The sequence below is a fragment of the Pecten maximus genome, chromosome 17, assembly GCF_902652985.1.
Source record: "Pecten maximus chromosome 17, xPecMax1.1, whole genome shotgun sequence".
NCBI classification, from domain to species: Eukaryota; Metazoa; Mollusca; class Bivalvia; order Pectinida; family Pectinidae; genus Pecten; species Pecten maximus.
In genome coordinates this window covers 6,097,374-6,118,813 of record NC_047031.1, presented here as the reverse complement: position 1 = coordinate 6,118,813, position 21,440 = coordinate 6,097,374, and the positions used below count along the sequence as shown (strand labels likewise).

The 21,440-nt window shown below is 34.8% G+C and overlaps 1 protein-coding gene across 3 annotated transcripts in view; it reads right to left on the bottom strand.

Annotated features, from left to right (window-relative positions):
* LOC117315989 (nephrin-like) overlaps positions 1–21,440 on the bottom strand; it is a 402,896-nt gene that overhangs the window by 8,487 nt on the left and 372,969 nt on the right. Inside the window, exons 6-10 of one of the 3 annotated variants that reach the window (XM_033870471.1) lie at positions 14,488–14,817; positions 13,728–14,009; positions 7,496–7,792; positions 6,717–6,833; positions 5,610–5,684 (exon numbers count right to left, since the gene is read on the bottom strand). The exons of the other annotated variants lie outside the window; for them this stretch is intronic. Coding sequence (XP_033726362.1) covers positions 5,610–5,684; positions 6,717–6,833; positions 7,496–7,792; positions 13,728–14,009; positions 14,488–14,817 — 1,101 coding nt within the window. The remainder of the gene's footprint in view (positions 1–5,609; positions 5,685–6,716; positions 6,834–7,495; positions 7,793–13,727; positions 14,010–14,487; positions 14,818–21,440) is intronic. 3 annotated transcript variants of the gene reach the window in all.

The following is a 21,440-nucleotide window of genomic DNA, read 5'->3' as shown; positions in this document are numbered from 1 at the left end:
ACAAACCTGAGCGTGAACCCAAGAGATGCTATGTATGTCAGAGTACTGATCACATCGCTCGGAATTGTCCACAAAATGAAGACCGTTTATGTCACTATTGCAACATGCCCGGTCACATTCAATCGGAATGTAAAGAACGAGATTTGGACCAATACGGCGAATACGCTGAAGATATAAGAGAAGGCAATAAAGACGGTTCTCACGAGTCGGACAATAAAACACACGAAACTATCACGGATAATAGACAAAAAATGCAACATAAGCCAATATCGCTAATACTTGGTGCGTCTAACGCGAAGCGAATCAAATTCAAGGCAAAGAATGTTGTAAACGCTTCGGTCTCAGGTGCTTCTCTAGCGAATATCGGCCAATCACTGGAAACATCATTGTCATATGTAGGGGAGGATGCTTACATTAAAAACGTCACCGTTTGTCTTGGTACCAATGACGTTACAAGAAATCAAGATGACACAGACCAAATTGTAGTTGATCTTACAGCGGCTATAAATAAAATTGAATACCAATTTCCAGACGTTCCTATTGGAATTTGTGGAATTATACCAAGGAAAGGTAATAGTGAGAAAGTATCCTTTCTCAATGATGTCGCAGAGAACGTCAATAGTTTTGCAGAAAAAATGTGTAAAAAGAAACCTCTGCTGGAATACGTAGATACACAGCGCCTCTTCACCAATGCAGGGAAAGTAATCGACACCCTTTACGACCCCTTTGATGCTGCAGGAATTCATATAAGTGAACAAGGTGTTGTTAAAATGCGCAATAAAATATCAACTTTCATGAACAAACCGGTAGATAACTCAGGTCCCATTACTGGAACTCCAGTTAATAGAAAGCGCAACATTAGTGCAGCTACACCTCCATCAGCAGAACGTCAGCAAAGAAAGATACAAAAGTATGGAACACCGGGTACACCAGAAAATGTTTAAAAACTTTAAAAATATTTTTGGGTGTAAATTGTCTTCAGTTGTTTAAACAAAATTATTCAACTAACTTTTTTGTACCTTTTATAGAAATCCTATGTCAGTAACTATAGCTTCAATTAATATAAATGGTTTACGAAATGTTGAAAAACGAAATGCTTTTTTCTACTGGTTAATCAAGAAAAAAATCGATATAATTGCATTGCAAGAAACTCACTGTAGTGATAATGATACCAAACTTTGGTCAAAAGAATGGTCGATTTTAGGTGGTGGCAGGAGCCTATGGAATAATGATACGTCAGCCTCAAGAGGAGTAGCTATCCTTACTAATAGTAGGACAAAAATATTACTAACAGAGCTCAATAGAGATAAAGATGGACGGTTATTAACATGTAATATAAAAAGCGATGATAACGACCTTTTTAATTTAGTTAACCTGTATGCACCAAACAATTGCACGGAACGTAATCAATTTACAAGAAAAATTATAAATAAACATTCATGCAACAGTAGTTACGTATATGCAGGAGATTTTAATTGTACATTAAATAATCAGATGGATAGATACCCACATAAAAACACGGATGACTCAACTGCCGCAAATCTAAACTTTTTCATTGAATCTTTCCAACTGATAGATATTTGGAGACTACGAGTTCCGTTAAAATCTGATTACACTTTCAGAAGAGGCATTTCGAAATCAAGAATTGACATGTTCCTCATAACATCAGATATTGAAAGTGATACAATCAGCACAGATATTAAGCCTTGTGTTCATAGTGACCATGATATGATCACAATTAGAATAAAGTTAAATAAAACAACAACTGGTCCGGGCACGTGGAAAATGAATGTAAATACCATACAAAATGATTATTTTAAAAATACCTTTCAAGCCTTTTGGAGGCACTGGACTACAGAAAAACGTAAATTTAACAATTTGAAAGATTGGTGGGATATTGCTAAAATTAAAATAAGAGAAATCACAATATCTATTTCGAAGATTAAAAAAACACCGGATAGAATCATTGATGAATTGGAAAACGAACTAAGAAAACTAACAAAGGAAGACACCGTGTGTAATGATAAAATCAATAAGTTATCTAATACCTTAAGAGAACATTATAGTCAGAAAGCAACTGGATTGAGAGTTAGAGCAAGAGTGCAAGAATATGAAGAAAATGAAAGATCAACCAAATACTTCTTCAACCTAGAAAAGCAACGCGCAAAAGAGAAATTATGGCATAAAATTAAAACAGCTGAAGGGATTTATAAAGAGGACTTACAGTCTATACAAAAAGAACAAATACGATTTTACAAACAACTCTTTACTTCTGAGGGGTGGGATAGAGAAGCCGCAGATAAGTTGCTAGAAAACGTGCAGAAAAAAATTACTGATGAACAGAACTTGTATATGGAGTATGAATTAGAAGAAAACGAATTATTAAAAAGTATCAGTGAAATGAAGAAGAATAAATCACCAGGAGAAGATGGTATTATTGCAGAGTTTTATCAAATTTATTGGTATGTTATCAAGAATGATTTCATTGAACTTGTTAACGAAATATGTAGAACTAATAAACTATCTGAATCACAATCTAAAGGAATACTAACACTATTGTACAAAAAAGGTGAGAGAGAGGATATAAAGAATTGGAGGCCGCTAACAATGTTAAATGTAGACTATAAGATAATTGCAAAAACTTTGGCTAATCGAATTAAAAAAGTGCTTCCTGATATTATTCATCCGGATCAGAAAGGGTTCGTCCCGGGGAGAAATATTGCTGATGCTAACAGATTAATACAAGATGTTTTTGACTATAGTAATTTAGAAAATAAAGAGGGCGCTGTTATCTTCTTAGATCAGCAAAAGGCGTTTGATAGAGTTGAATGGGGATGGCTTGATAAATGTCTTGAGAGGTTTAATTTTGGAACGAAAATGAGGGGATGGGTACAAATGCTGTTAAAAGATGCAAAAACTTGTATTAAAACCAATGGTTTCATTTCTGAGTACTTCAGCATTTCTAGATCTGCAAGACAGGGCTGCCCAATCGCGCCGATTTTATATATTATGCAAGCAGAGCCTTTAGCATGTTCGATTAGAAAAAACAATAACATAAAAGGAATAACACTGCCAGGTCAAATCGAAACAAAGATTAATATGTTTGCGGACGACACCCAACTGTTTGTCAACGATGAAAGTTCAATAACAGAGTCATTCAAACTTTTAGGGGAGTATGAAAAGGCATCTGGTTCTAAAGTAAACCTACAAAAATACACCGGAATTTATCTGGGACGATGGAAAAACAATATCCCACGTTACACAGCAATAAACTGGACAATATCTTATATCAAAACACTTGGCGTTAACCATGGACATGCAATAGACGACGACGCAATATGGAAGGGAAAAATAAAAAAGATTAACAGTTGTGTGCAAATTTGGAAAGCAAGAAACCTATCTTTGTTTGGTAAAAATATCATTATTAAATCACTTATCATATCTAAAATAGGCTTTGAAATAGACGCCCGTGGCATACCTGAAAAATTCTTGAAGGAAATAAATACAATCATATGGAAATTTGTTTGGGATGGGAAGGTGGAAATGGTTTCCCGTAATGTAGTCCGCTCCCAGAATTCAAGGGGTGGAATGGATATTATGGATGTAAATATGTTTACACTGAGTAAGCAGATAAAACTTATGTATAAAATATTGCAAACTAACACAAGTGCGTGGAATGCCATTGGGCAGTATTGGCTCCATTCATTAGATGCGAAGTATGATATAAATTTCATGCTATGTAAATGTTCTGATATTAGCTCTTTAAATCTTAATCACATGTCTCCGTATTATAAAAACCTATTATCAGCATGGTCAATGTTTCTAAGAGTAAATAAACCTAATAGTACAGGAGAACTTTTAAAACAAGAATTATTTGGCAATCATCTGATTGTTTTTAACAGAAAATCATTATTTTATAGTTCATTTTCAAAAAGTGGAATCCACACCATAGGAGATTGATGGGATTCAACACATAAAAGGTTTAAAAATGATGAACATATTTATGAAAGATTAAGGGATAAAAGAAATTGTATATCCGAGTTGGCAAAACTCAAATTTGCGATACCGGATAGTTACAAAAGAATATTAAGAGAGGAAGATACTATTGTTCATGATGCGTGTGGATTAACAGTCGACAGTACATTGAATATCTTAGATCAACACAACACTCAAATTATTCCTAATAAACTAAAACTGAAGAAAGTATGTACGAAACTAAATGGTAATAATGAACCCAAGGTTCAGACCAAATGGGAAAATATTTACCGAAAGCAATTTCTATGGAAAGATATATGGCAAAACTGTTTAAATATATTAACATGTCTAAAAATTAAAGAATTTCAGTGGAAATGTTTGCATCAATGTATATATACTGAAATGATGATACAAAAATTTGGAAACTCTGACGGAAAATGTCATTTTTGTAAGACCGAAAATGAAGATTTACAACATTTATTCTTTAGATGTGAATATACTAAAATTATTTTGAATTATGTAGACACTTTAATGAAAGACATTGTACCTGGATATAATACTACCATTCTTGATAAAGAAGAGAATATAACTCTTGGTTACCCAGGTGCTGACAATTTCACTATTTTGACAAATACTATCATTTGTGTCATGAAATGGACATTATGGAAATGTAGAAATGACATTAAATATAACAACAATCATCCAAACTTAGACATAGCAAAATTAAAATTCAGAAGACAGCTAAAAAATGAGCTTTGGTGTTATTGCAAATCGAAACAGAAGAAAATAATTCCTGTTAATATTGTAATTCTAATGTATGAAAATATAATATAAAATATTTCTATATTTCTTTTGTTGCATTGCATTGCCTGTTATGTTTTATACAATGGACTTTATATTATTATATAACAGGCATGCATAAGACAATATTTCATACATGAAAAGAAAATGTAATCTTTAAGTGATTGCTTTCATTATTAAATAAAACAATAACTTATGCACTGTGATGATTATTGAGGATGAAAAACCAGAGAGCAAATTATCCTTATGTATGTATGTATGTATGTATGTATGTATGTATGTATGTATGTATATGTATGTATGTTTGTATGTATGTATGCATGTATGTATGTATGTATGTATGTATGTATGTGTGAATGTATGTATGTATGTATGTATGTACATGTATGTATGTATGTATGTATGTATGTATGTATGTATGTATGTATGTATGTGTGAATGTATGTATGTATGTATGTATGTATGTATGTATGTATGTATGTATGTATGTATGTATGAATACGTGTGTGTATGTATGCACATTTGCTTACTTGAAACAATAATGTGGTCAAAGATTTCAAAAATTTGCAGACAAAACCATTTCTCAAGTACTCTGAGTGCAAAAAAAAAAAAAAAAAAAAGAATGGTAGTGGCTATGGTATTTTCGAGGGACCTGTTAAAAAATTTAATGGGAAGTGATTATACTAGACTAAATTTTGTTTAAAACCAGAAAATATTCTCAGTTTTCTTGTAGGATTTCCAACAATCATCATTATTTCCCCTTTCTGGACTCAACGTGGTGGTGGTGATGATGGTGGCGGTGGTGGTAAGGGGGGTACCTAAAGCATATATACCTCTGGTTGGTCGTGATACGTTAACATTTCTTGCATCGGCATTTGTCGCTATAACTTCTGTTCTTGTGGTATCACCTGGTGGTAAACGTAATGAACAAATTAATTGTCTGACAATTATTATTTCTACCTGTCTATGCATTGTCTCCGAGTAAATTGACATTCGTTAGTCATAACTGATACGCTGACCGTCTAGGTTTATATCATATAAGATTGATATAATTCCCCACCCTTTGGGAGTTAGGCAATGGGATTTTATAAGGGAGGTTCTTAGGTAGGCAAACACGAGACTTGACGTGTGATTGTGCAGTTCAGAAAAAGATAAATTCACCCAATGGAAGAACCCCCACCACCCAACCCCCTCCTCTTGGTCAATATCATGGAGAGAGGATGAATGATTATTTTTTCTCTTCCCCTGTTTACCTTCTTGCCGATATAATACTTACTGGTAGCCAGGTTGGCCTTGATTTTTTTGTTAATGCAATAGACGACTATCAAATTATTCCATCCCTAACCTGCGGGCACAATTATAAACCTGGCATGCAAATTTTTAAATGTGGATATTATATCGATATCAAGAAAGAGAAATTTGTGTTTTTTGTTTTCAATTTTTAAGCTGCTTATTCAAGAGTTTAAACATTTTAACCAATGCAGTCCCACCAAACAACAAAACGGAGTCGAATCTGGTAAATAATGCAAGTACTACGACAATAGGCATGTTTCGCTCATCAACGTTGAAGTTGATCTAAGTCATTAATGCGAATGTTTATCTGATTGTCACTTTAGTCAAATAAAAACAAATTGGGAGAAAACACTTTAAATATATTTGCACCATTTGATCCCTATGACCCCGAAGAAGATAATAATCAAAATATACAAAAAGGAATTAAAGGTTTATAAATCAAGAACAGTTTATCCCTGGTAAACCACTGGCCACATGAACTAATTTTATTAATCGAATCCTATTCGCGAAATGTTGTACACGACATTACTGGTCTATGAATACATCCAATGAACCAAAGATCAAAATGTTGTATCATGGAGGAGAATATCAATGGTAACTGACACTCAATATCAGACGCAGTTATGTTTTGGTGTTCAATATAATACCTTGTTGATTCCGTCTCTGCCAGGTGACCACACCGCCAAGAATTCCGGTGACAAACAGAAGAAGGGTAACGGATACAGCCAAGATTAGAACGGTTAAGTTGACATGTGTCGGGGGCTCTGGATTTAAACAAGGACATGTTACTTACAATAAATATATCAACGTAAATCACTAGAGATCACACGTTCTATATTTAAAGTTATTATCTTGAAGAAAATCATTTATTACATTTTTACCAGTGAAATATCAAAAATTATTCATTCTATAAAAGTGATATTTTTCACTAGTGAATAAAATATATTTTCAAATATCACTTTTGCTGATTTGACCAATCAAATTAATGATTAGAAAATACAAAAATAATTGACCAATCAGAAAGCCCGACATATATGTCAGCACCTGGACAGGGGGAACTACTTTTTTTGTTAACAAATTATTGCTGTAGGCCTAGTTAGCATACGGGGAAGGTTTTTCGTTGATAAAAAATGTAATAAACAGAATATCTAACAGTGTCTTCAGTAATACCAAATATATTTCACGAGTGGGGCTAATATTTTGATCTTTTTCACGAGTGCGCAGCACGAGTGAAAAATATCAAAATATTAGCCACACGATATCCTCTATATCATCATTATTAGCCACACGATATGCTCTATATCATCATTGATATAATACTGTTGAGGTACTCTTTCTGAGAATGTCTGTTTTTTTTTTTTTTTTGCTTTTTGTGAGGCATAAATACATATAAAAATTACTGATTTCCCCATGAATCAACACTTACCAATTGTTCGTGTTCGTATACTTATCTCCGTGGAATTCCCCCTTCCTACTTTGTTGGAAATATTGAGTCTGATGATATAGTAGGTTGAAGGTGTCAGACCAACTAGTGTGTGCGTCATCAGTACTCCCTGACCTTTATCGGAGATATTCAACATGTCCGTTATCCATTCGTCTCCAACTGACATCACATCAACGTGGAACAGCTGCGAAGTTCCACCGTTAAATCCAGATGTCCACATGACTTTGACATAATCGTATCCTACTTCTGACGAACGGAAGTCGACTGGTATATCAGGTACTGGTACGCATGTAATGATGGTAATGAAGGGATATTATGAACAGACGGTGTGGGGAGTAAATACTTCACAAAAATAGTTGTGTTAACTTTATATTTTCGACAACATCAATCGCATTACCTTTAAATAATTAGCGACATGATGGATTCGTACAGCGTGATTAATTTTTACAGTAATGGTATAAAGGGAGTGTTTTACGGAACAATATATAATTTATATATAATATTTTATCGCTATTGCTGAGCACATTGTTAAGTCAATCTTTCTTTAAATATGACATTCCAATATGTCCCACACACAGGGTATTTTAAAGCATTATATTTACATGTTGATAACGTTACAAATATCATCGTATGGTATTGGCCAAATCATCAAACACATATCTATGAAAAAGAGTGTACAAGAATAAGAATAATCAGACTGTTATGATACAAAATAGACAAGAAAATTGTAAATTATGTATACACTTCCATCCAGTTAATACTTGAGTACGCAAAATTCGCAACAGAGATGATCCAACAAGAGGTAGCGTTTGTTTGTCTATACATGGAGGAGCCATACTATCTTATATAAAGAAACTTGTTTGGTAACTCTTTGTTAAAGAAAACAATTAGGTAGAAATACTTCTAATTAAAATATTTTGATAAGCCTGTTTACGTGTTTTTGACTCTATGCATTCCTACATTAACTATAATGCCGTTCCTTCTCCTCTTCGCCACAATAGATTGTTTAATGTCCCTTACCAATAGCTTAATCATATATATATGTATATATATATATATAGCTCCTAACCAAAACTTATGATCAAAACTGTCCGCTTTGCTGATTTTTGTTAAGTCTAAAATCCATGTACTAGCATGTTTAAACATAATTGAAATGTCAACGGTTAAATTGTGTCAGGAATAAAACGAGATTTCTTCTTTTTTTCTTTTTTCAGGGATAGTCCATGTTCTTTATGTGGTTCATTTGTAGAGACAAAGAGAAGATGGACTCCATCTCTGCATTGCCATCAATTAAACATACTTTTTTTCTATTTGTTTTCAGGACATTAGAACATGAAAAGTTCTAGCCTAAAGATGACTAATAGATTCATTACTGACTCTAGACATTTCAAAGAAACTGTATTAAAATAATACATTATCTTTATAATTAATATGTATACAAAGCAAAATTTGAGCTGGGACTCTCACAGATATACCTCCTACGTCGTCATCAATAGAACAAACCTGCCGAGGAGTTGAAGAGACATCATAAACACAGGTTTGTTTGTTTGTGGCCAAGTGTGTCCGATGACCACCACAGTCTAATCAAGCTTTGAACTTGAAGATGTTATGCTATGGTGTCAATATGATCTAAATTTCTCCACGAATTCATAAGATATCGTTTACTCAACTTCAGAAAAATTACTCAATTTCACATACTTTCAATATTCAATAACAGTACATTAAATTGGACAATGTACGGTGGTTCATGTACGTTAGATGGAATGATATACATAGCTAAATTAGTACGCTACAACGATTTCGCTTACTTAGTGTATTTACATCATACCCCTGGGTATGACGCCATCTTCGTTTTTCGTTCCATATCGATAAACTCGATACAGAGTTATTTTCTCATAACTTTTCAAGTGGGATGACACATAAAGGAGTGTCACAGAAAGACTGAAGTGTAGTTATGGGCGATAACTCTGTTTTCAGCACGATACACGGCTAAAACAAATAATCAGATTGATGTTAGAGTGTCCATCTCGAGTTCAGGGTTCAATGCTTGAGTCCAATAAGCCAGCATAAATGTGATTATATGGCAACAAAACCTATGCGATTAAATTTGCAATTTCGTAATACTTTTAAAAACCAATGTTCATATAAATGAAACACTATCTAAATTTTCATCAATACAATGCTTCTACGTGATTGCTATGCTGATGAAAGCCATGCTTTTGGATTTGAAGTCGCCGATCAATATACCAATAATATCCTGTATATATATTTTTTAATAAAGAACAACATCTAGTTATCGTCTAATCGGAAGCCTCCATGCGGTTGCTATGGCAATGAAACCCACATAGATGAAGTTGAATTAGAATTTCCTTAATACCCCTATTCATCGCTTTTCATCAAAATCTAATATTTCCAGAAATCAGAAACCTTTGTATGATTGATATGGTATCGATACGTAGCAGTGGATTTCGCTGTCTCCTAATATCTCTATATACCAATTTTCAAAATCAAACATCTAAATGCCGATCAGAGGCAAATCAAGACTCTGGCGGTCATCTTGTTTGACCGGTCGGAAAATAAGGGGTCAATTGCACAGGCTATGTATGACCTTGATGAACATTTGTCAAAAAAGAAAAAACAGTAATAAAAAAAAAAACAAAAAAAAACAACAACAACCTGATTTCAGCTAAGCGCCAGATGCACTAACGATATTCTAATTTATAAACGGTGACATGCCAGACTTGAAGATTTAATGCATATGATATCAAAATCACATGTACCCCTTGCCCCCCTCACCCTCTAGTGAAACAGGTCTATAGCAAGCAATGTTCCACTGTCAGCTGATCCTATTTAAAAAAAAACCCAGATAAATAGAAAATTAATCAAACAATTTTAAAAAAGTACATAATAATTCATGTTTTCTTTTTTAATAAATTTGATTAACCTGTTATAACTAAGATATCAGTATAGATTAATGGAGTTGTCTTGTAAACGAAAGGTCTTACCACAAGTATAAATGAGTGAAAATGTATTCAGAGGCAGAGTATAGATGTTGTTTCTCTGACATCAGGTAGTCGATAAAATTAATAGATACAAGCTCGTCCTTTTATACATGTTGTACAATTAATAGATACAAGCTCGTCCTTTTATATATGTTGTAAAATTATTAGATACAAGCTCGTCCTCTTATACATGTTGTACAATTAATAGATAAGATACACACTCGTCCTTTTATACATGTTGTACAATTAATAGATACAAGCTCGTCCTTTTATACATGTTGTACAATTAATACATACAAGCTCGTCCTTTTATACATGTTGTAAAATTATTAGACGCAAGCTCGTCCTTTTATAGATGTTGTACAATTTATAGATACAAGCTCGTCCTCTTATACATGTTGTACAATTTATAGATACAAGCTCGTCCTTTTATACATGTTGTACAATTAATAGATAAGATACACACTCGTCCTTTTATACATGTTGTACAATAAATAGATACAAGCTCGTCCTTTTATACATGTTGTACAATTAACAGATACAAGCTCGTCCTTTTATACATGTTGTAAAATTATTAGACGCAAGCTCGTCCTTTTATAGATGTTGTACAATTAATAGATTACAAGCTCGTCATTATACATGTTGTACAATTAAAAGATACAAGCTCGTCATTTTATACATGTTGTACAATTAATAGACACAAGCCTGTCCTTTTATACATGTTGTACAATTAATAGATACAAGCTCGTCCTTTAATACATGTTATACAAATTAATAGATACAAGCTCGTCATTATATATGTTGTACAATTAATAGACACAAGCTCGTCCTTTTATACATGTTGTACAATTAATAGATACAAGCTCGTCCTCTTATATATGTTGCACAATTAATAGATACATGCTCGTCCTTTTATACATGTTGTACAATTAATAGATACAAGCTCGTCCTTTTATACATGTTGTACAATTAATAGATACAAGCTCGTCCTCTTATATATGTTGTACAATTAATAGACACAAGCTCGTCCTTTTATACATGTTGCACAATTAATAGATACAAGCTCGTCATTTTATACATGTTGTACAATTAATAGACACAAGCTCGTCCTCTTATATATGTTGCACAATTAATAGATACAAGCTCGTCATTTTATACATGTTGCACAATTAATAGATACAAGCTCGTCCTTTTATACATGTTGTACAATTAATAGATACAAGCTCGTCCTTTAATACATGTTATACAAATTAATAGATACAAGCTCGTCATTATATATGTTGTACAATTAATAGACACAAGCTCGTCCTTTTATACATGTTGTACAATTAATAGATACAAGCTCGTCCTCTTATATATGTTGCACAATTAATAGATACAAGCTCGTCATTTTATACATGTTGTACAATTAATAGATACAAGCTCGTCATTATACATGTTGTACAATTAATAGATACAAGCTCGTCCTCTTATATATGTTGCACAATTAATAGATTACAAGCTCGTCATTATACATATTGCACAATTAATAGATACATGCTCGTCCTTTTATACATGTTGTACAATTAATAGATACAAGCTCGTCCTTTTATACATGTTGTACAATTAATAGATACAAGCTCGTCCTTTTATACATGTTGCACAATTAATAGATACAAGCTCGTCCTTTTATACATGTTGTACAATTAATAGATACAAGCTCGTCATTATACATGTTGCACAATTAATAGATACATGCTCGTCCTTTTATACATGTTGTACAATTAATAGATACAAGCTCGTCCGAATACTTCAGAGAAGGTAAGGTTTATTTTGTTTCTTTGTCTTTGTTACATTCCGGAGAAAACAGTGTCCAGATAACACGGTGACATAGACAAATCTCCAACTCCAGAACCGAATTATAGGTTCTATCGAGACTTAGACAATCTAGAATATCATCAAAAGGGCTGTTGATTTTATTCTGTCACGTCATCAAGCTAGAATTATTTTATCCTATCAAACTATTTTGATTACGAAGGGTCCGCTTTTTTCCAGTATTTAAAATACAACTGTTACAATCCAACACACCGATGATGAGATTAATGTTTTGCTGTAACTTCATTGTATTGTTGCAAGAACGTGTGATCTGTCATACCCTAGGAGTTGACAGACATATTACATTCTTGGTGAAACAAAGAAATCTTGAGCAAATAAAATGGAAGAGAAAACTGTAAATGATGGGAGAAAATGCGTAAAGAATGTAACTGGAGATAGTCAGATGATTGAAGATATCGTTAAAGTCATTAGTCGGTAAAGTCAAGTGTTATTGTACATGTTCACGTAAATATCATCATGGGCACCAAATTTTCTCTGTTAATATTTTGTAAGATGTGTGTATGTAATGCTAATGAAAGGTGATAAATCAAATCTCTGCTGATTAGCAACATCTCATGCAGGCAGAGGGACATATACACTCGAACTGGTTATGCATGTGGAGTTGTGCGAAATAACCTGGACACAATATTTTAATGAAATTAGTTCTTATTTACAGCTGAATGAGTTTTGTTTCGTTAATCTTTTAGGCTACAAGTGTACAGTAATGTAATTGGAAGAATTTTTTTGACATCACAATGTGGCCTCTGTGTTTGAGTTGCGTGAGTTTAGACTTCAGTTTCCATGAAGATATTTTCCGTAGTTAAAAGTACTGTTATTACAATCCAAATGGTAATAATATCTATCTAAACATTTATAGATTTCGTTTACTGTGTCAGTGTCAGTTGATCAGGTCACTGTGAGTTGATGATGTCCCTGTGAGTTACCTGGTAATGATGTCACTGAGCGTTAAACATGTCATTGTGAGTTTATCTGTCACTGGGAGTTAATAGCGTCACTGTGAACTATGAAGGTCACGGAGTTAATCAGACCACAGTGAGAGCTAACTAGGTCACTTAACTAAACAAGTCACTGAGAGTCAATAAGGCCACTGAATTAAGGTCGTTTTGTTCTTAAGTCAAGTGAGCTAACTAAGCCACTGGGAGAGTTAATGAGGTAACTCTGAGATAATAATGTATTTGTGAGTTTAGCAGTTTCTGTTGTATGTTTATCAATACCGTGTAAGTACCAACTCAATATGACAGGAGACTCTTCTTCAAATATGAACCTGAGCAGCTATAAACTCAGTAAACAAACAAACAGTAATGAAGAAGTGATATAATTTTTGACAGATATTTTACCTTCAGGATGTATCTGGAATGTGACTGTCAATGCCCCTTGTATACCGTTAGTGATGTTAACGTGGTATTTTCGGTAGTCGTTCACAGACCTGACCTGGACATTTCCCCTGACAGTATACGTATAGTTGTTGTTTTGTAGAACAGGAAGGGTCCTCACACCATCAGACCATTGGCCAGTTGGCACTGGGTTGGCGATCACTGTGACATTGAGTGGGATGGTCTGATCCTTTCTCCCTGCCAATCCAATTACATTATTGGCAGACCCAAGTCTTCGTGGGGTACCTAGAACATTAACATACAATTGGAGCTGTGCATGTCTCGATCCCCCTGAACAACACATAATGGAAGTCATCCTGTTCAATTCACTGATCACATATTCGGCCCTTCAATTAAGTCCTTTAAAATCAATGGTTAGAGTTTTATAAATTAAAAAGCAAAACTGACTTCATATCGAATCATTGCACAACATATGACATACGTAAGTAATAAATATAAAGATGGTTATTTCTCTGTTTTTAATTTGAAGATATTTCAGTGAGATAGGCCAAAAACTCAGATTTTCAAAATAATTTTGATCAAATATATAAGCTATCAGATATAATTTCAGTATGTCGGATATCAAGTGATTCTTGATTCCTGGAGTACGTTCTCGAGTAAGTCAGCATCAACATCAAGGGAATGTTTCTGGAATTTAGAAATAATAACATTTTTTTTTTATTTTTTTTTATTTAAATCAACTAAAGAATATCATCATACTTACAACTAACTTGAAGTCCAAGCTGTCTCACATCGGAGTTGACATTACTTCTATTCTGAGTGACGAAGTTGGTCGCCCTGACGCCATACCTTCCTGTGTGGTTACACTGAAGATTATTTAATTCAACATTGTATATTCCAGCAGTGTCAGAAACTGTACCCATCGCAACTGTTTTCTGGTTATTCAACAAAATTACGTTAGGTTTGGGGTGGCTGCTGATGTCAAGGCTGAGTATCAAACTGAAATCTTCTGCGATTCTGATGTCACTTGTTCCGACTGGTCGATAAGTATCACTTTCTTCCAGGTACCTCACCATCGTGATAAGAGGTGGAACTGGGGACAATTAAAGTGAATTTGATGAGTCAAACATTGAAGGATTAATGTCCTTTTTATTGTGTATTGTGACAGAAGCATAGTTTTTTAATGGGAGGAAGGAGTAATGAAAAATACTCTGCCTGAGCTGGAGCTCGAACTTAAGCAAACTTTTGCTCTCAAAGCAAACATCCTAACACTAGGAATATTCCCACCATCATGAACTAGTAAGGTAACCTACTTTCCACTTAAACATTATACAAACAAGAGGCACAGTTGGCCTGTATCCTGATCAACACTTGCAGGTTAATTCAGCAGTGCCAAAGCATTGTATCTTTCAATGTTCAAGTTTTTTGGTTTTAAAAAGCTTGAATGTGACCTGTGATCCATAACCTTGACTAATGATAACCAAATTGGTAATGGTGTATTTGATATGAGCTAAATCAGTCAAGAAGTTCACTAGATATCTTGCTTGTCTGCATGGACAAAGTCAATTGATTATATTACCTTTGCTACCCCTACCTCCCACTCACAAACTCCAAACTTCGACCCCCATCTCCCAACCAATCCCTCGCCTGATCCCCACAAACCCTTGATCGATCCCCACCCCCTTTTTAAGTATGCCTATAGTACATATACTCTCACTCAAACTTGCAAATTCCATCTCTATGCAAAGAGAGTAGTGGAATTGACTCATCCCTGCCCAGACTTCATATACTTACAATAAATTTCAACGGTTACGTTCTTTTCCATTGTTGGTGCAATGAAACCTGCATTTGTCGACAGTCGTACTTTACAGGTATAAGTTACCTCCCTTGTTCTGGGGAGTTTACTGTCCGTCAACTCCAGCTGATTATCTGTAGTCACAGATATCAATGAGGCGCCTTGTCTCCACCACTCCATGACACAAGGTGGGTTACAGTCAGTTTTACAGACCACAGGACCGTACCCATCTTCCCTGATCAATGGAGATCGACCCTCAGTGCCCTCTATCTTTATAAACTGAGGCCCATCTGGAAAAAATGTTAATCAAAGTACTGAAATATATTTTACATTGTGTAAGAAGATAGGCCATGATTTGATATTCATTGTTTTTATGTACATGTAAGCCAAATCTTTTCTGTAAATTAAGATATATACAAGCATTTAGCTACATGCATATAAGGGTCTAGTCAAGTACAGCTACGGATAATTATATGTAATAATGTGCCTACATGTATATAAGGGTCATCTAAATAGCAAATCTAGTGATATTTTACAAGTCCATAAATCACTACTTGAGTGGAATTTAACAACAGTAACTTCATCAATTTTTAGCATATACATATGCATGGCTAACCACCAGGGACTATCATGACAATTGTTATTTGTTTATAAGGGAAATTTCAACAAAAAATACAAGTTTTAGGGGATCACAATCAGCTCATCTATATCGTTGTTTAATAAACAAAATAACCATGTTGCTCATAAGTGTTTACAACACACAATTTGTTTGACTAAAATGTTTTGACCATGAAATGCAAATGGCATCAATGGGTATTTTTTATGTTGAGTTATAAGTGTGACGTATATTGATCGCTTCTTACCGCAAAGTATTCACAAAAGGAAGCTTCAACACACTGTGCCGTAGTGACTCAACCCTAACCCTCCATATTGTGCCCTTGTGACTCAATCCTTAATCACCATATTGTACCCTTATGTGATTCAACCCCAATTCACCGTACTTTGCCCTTGTGCCTCAGTGAACTCTAACTGGCAATACTGTGCCCTTTTGACTCGTTCAGCTCTAACTCACCATACTGTAACTTTATAACTATCGGCACTCTACTGCCATTGTGACTCAACCCACATTCGCCATCATGTACGTGGCAAGTGAGTATCAACTCAAATCGAATTGGTTTCCCTGATAATGGTCACTTTAGGCAAGGAACTTAACAGAAGGTTTTAAAGGGAAGTGTTATCATCCTTGTTGTAACCTCATAGGAAATCTCCAATATTTATGTTGTCATTCCTGTCATTTGAAGAGCTGGCAGTCTGTTCTTACAGATTTTAATGGAATCTACAAGCTTTAACTCTGAGTGTCAATTGAGCGAATCTTATCCTGATGAATATGATCAAGGAATGATATCCATCTATTTCACACTACAGGAGTTAAAGATTCTCTTTCTTACTGTTTGACATATATTCTCAAACTTAATAATTGTATATCAAGTATACACATAATATTACTGTTACATTGATGATATACTCACAGCGAGGTGTTAGTCGGAATTCCTGACTTTCCTCTGAGGGAGGTCCACTGTATCCATGTCCAGTCTCCTTAGTCACACATGTGTATCGGTTATACTTGTCTCTCAGGCGAACTGGATTGATAATGAGGCTGGTGCCTTGAGAGGAGAATCTGCCGCTAAATCCATTTAACTCAGTTCTGTTAATGTTCCATGTAGATGTTAAACCCAGCCCGTTGTTGTCAGGCTTACTTCGTGAACTTGATAAACACCCCAATGTCACAGACCTGTTGAGAACTGGGGACGGAGATGAGGTGGTAATTGTTGGCTTTGTGGGGGAGTCTGAAAATTAATGATGACAAAATAAATATATTGATTTATATCTATCTCAATACATATTTTGTAGAGGTTTTATTCAGGTGTTAAATTATAGCTGTTAAACAATAAAAGGTTTTGGGTGAACAGGAATAATACAGATAAATTAAACTAGAACTGTCGTCCAGAAGGCCAACTCGTATACATGTAACTCCCGCCCCTACACGCTCCTCTAGTGAAGATTTTCCAACAAAAATCTGTTTTTAGTAAACAGGTTACCATAGCAACCTTAATTTGTGGGGGGAAAACCTGCATGCATGTGTACACATTTTGAGTCCCTAACTTTCCAAATGAAATCGGTTGATAGCTACCTGTACGAAATAATCGAGTCGGGCAGCAAACGGAATCTGATCGAAAGCAAAATATAGTTATATAGGAGTTGTCCGAGTTGTCTTGACAAAATTTTCCAAAATAATAAGGGTATTGAAACCTGGTAACTATGGAAACCAAAACTTCTGTTGAGAAATAGCATGCATGCACATTTACACATGGTCCCTCCTCACTCCTGTTTAGTTTGACCTGAAGCAGTTCACAGGTTTATGAGGAGTTGACTGCACAAAATTCCCCTTCACCAAAAAAACGAAGTAAAGTGACCCGGTTACCATGGTAAACACAAAATTCGCACATCTACAATGTACAAGGGTTATTGCCAAATAGTTTCGTTAAAATTCCCTCAGTAGTTTAGGAGGGTAGCCGGTACATGGTTGTGTCTACAGACGGATGGACGACCTGATTCCAGTATACCCCCTAACTTCAGCACTGAAATTTAAACAAAGAGCAATAACTTCCGTGTATGGTCTAACCAAGTTCCCCAGATATTGTTCAATAAATAAAGGAGATCTTTGGACAAATAAAGTTTACATTGGACAGATAGACATTGCCATGTATAATCGTGTGTTGGTGACAGAATTGAATTTATCCTGAAAAAAAAAAATACATGACATTCACCTACCAATAACTGTCCTCCAAGTATCAAATATTGATGACTCACCAGTAACTACCAATAACTGCTCTCCAAGTATCAAATAAATATGATTCACAAGTAATTACCAATAGCTGTCCTCAAAGTATTGAATAAGTATGACTCACCAGTAACTACCAAGAACTCTCCTCAAAGTATTGAATAAGTATGACTCACCTGTAACTACCAAGAACTCTCCTCAAAGTATTGAATAAGTATGACTCACCTGTAACTACCAACAACTCTCCTCAAAGTATTAAATAAGTATGACTCACCAGTAGCTACCAATAACTGTCCTCCAAGTATTCCTCCAAGTATCAAATAAGTATGATTTACCAGTAACTACCAATAACGCTCCTCCAAGTATCAAATAAGTATGATTTACCAGTAACTACCAAAAACGGTCCTCCAAGTATCAAATAAGTATGACTCACCAGACTACAGGTATCAAATAAATATGACTCACCAATAACTACCAAAAACTCTCCTCCAAGTACGTTGTTTCCACTTATCATCCTGGTGAAGTAGTATCCTGCATGTGATATGTCCACAGAATCAATTGTCAATTCGGCATGTGTTGATGTCAGACGAACAGTTACGCCATCCTTTACATGGTCAACATCTACTTTACCAGAAAAGAAACTGAAAAGTGTGACACTGTTAAACATAATCGCTGATATACCAAAATCTGGCGGCTTTGGAAGCTGCAGTCTTGTGTTACCACCTTTTCTATATGTAGCCGCATCTGTAACATAAAACATCAAAACTATTAACAAATTTCTCTTTGAAAAATAAAAACAGCACTTCTCCCAAAAGATTGGGACTACGAAATTGAACACAATTATAACATTTAAAAAATCAAAAGAATATTTTTCTTGGGGCATTAAAGCACCAATTGATAAAGCAAGTGAAAATGCAAGTAAAATATGTGCTTTTTATCTTAGTTGTACCATCAAAACATGTTTTAAAATATTGCAATAAAGATGGTGCATGAAACAAGAAACCTTGGGATAACGACATTTGTATATTTACTGGACTCATATCTTTTCTATGATAATTCTGTTTTTCTTCTCTCTTTCCCATGGATCAATTGATTAATTACAAGAACTTTCGGGGAAAAAAAACAACTCAAATGAAATCCAAGATGGCAACGTACATCAACATATTTTGTTTTTCGGATTGGTCTTGAAAAGCATTAAGCAAGTATTATAATTATGGAACTAAGGGAAAACTATATTTGATATCTGTGAATAAGCATTCAAAAAATTCCGAGAAAGAGTAATAAACTTCAACTGTTATCTTTCAGGAGTTTAGTTCTAAAACAAGAGGCCCGTGGGCCTTAATTATCACCTGAATTTTGAAATGTTTAAGTTAATCTAATTGACCAATTTTGGTTTACCATCCATCACCCAAGGGAGGTGAGTCAGGGCCAACATTTGCTTACCATTAAGCATTCATCCAATGTTAACAGTTAGAATAAATTCCAATATAAATCCAACAAATGGTAGTCAAAAATGTGATTTCCCTATATAAACTAAAGTAAAGTTTGCCACCTCGACAAGGTCAAAAGCAATCCCAAGGTCATGAAATTCACAATTTTGGTAAACCCCAGTGGTCGTCCATACATTATCAGTCAGGGGACATACCTCCTGTTCGTCCATACATTATCCGCCAGGGAACATAACTCCTGATCATCTATACATTATCAGTCAGGGGACATAACTCCTGATCATCAAAATATTTTCAGTCAAGGCAGCTTACGTTTGGTACTCAAAAAATTTCCAGTTAGGGGGCATAAATCCTGGTTGTCGATGCCTTCTCATTCATGATCATGGGTCGCAACACCTAATTGGCCACAGGGGACAGGGTTACTGGTAATTATCTATTGACAGTCATTCAACGGGACACAGCTTGTGTCGATCAATACCTAGTCTGTCAGGGGAAGTAACTCTGTAATGATAACACACTGGGCATACATTAAGGTGTTATATGGTACTTACCAGTGGTAACAGTTGTCTGTGATGTGCCACTTGATCTAGACAATCTGATTGTTGTCACCTTTATCGTGTAAGTTGTCCCTGGATTGGTTTGGTTATATTGATACTGTTGTACATCTGATTGCAAGTACTTAATAACTTCACTAGCTGAGCTCACTGCCTCTATTAATTCAATGTAGTAGTCGTCAATCCTCAGTGGTGTATCCGGAGGATCCCATGTGACCCTGATGGTTCCATCAGCCTTGTACACCGCCATAAGGTTGGATGGTGGAATCAATTGCGCTACGGAACAAAATACACCCAAATTAATTTGAATGATTAATATCTATCTGACCATTACTGTTGTGGGTTGAATTTAATTGTTCAAAATCAAATTTTAAATCTTATTATTCTTGCAGGACAAACAATATTGTTCTTCTATTTTATGGCTAAATCTCCAACAATGAAATAATTAAATTTTTATTAACACCTAGAAGTTTCATCCTTTGTTTCCTTTTATTTTGTCTTCCCCTAGACAGGTGTTTCCACAATTTTACCAGTGTGAGATGTCTTTACCCTTACCCTGGGCAGGTGTATCTACACTTTTATCTGTGTGAGATTTCCTTACCTTACACTGGACTAGTGTATCCACACTTTTACCTGTGTCAGATTTCGTAATCTTAACATGGACAGGTGCACCCACACTTTTACCTGCGGTAGATTTATTTACCTTTCCGTGGATAAAAAGTAAATATTGCTTAAAAATCGTTCTGGTCAAAATAATGGGCTTGGTCTGATAAATTTCCCTAATAATTGTTTAACAGACCAAATGTAGAGTGAAGCAAAGTGTAATTTTGCTGTGTCATCAAACAGGCTAAGTTAAAAACGATGTTTTTATTTGAATTTGATTTAGCTCAGCCCTAGATTGTACAGAATTCTTCTGTGATGTTATCAATTGTATGTCAACATAAGAGTCTTCGCCATTGTGTTGAGAGGTTTTAGCTCAATGTACCCAAGGAGGCGATATACGATTTTGATTGATTAAAATGTCCCCAGTCAATCATAGTAAAAATCATACATGGTGTCACCAACAATTATACCAGG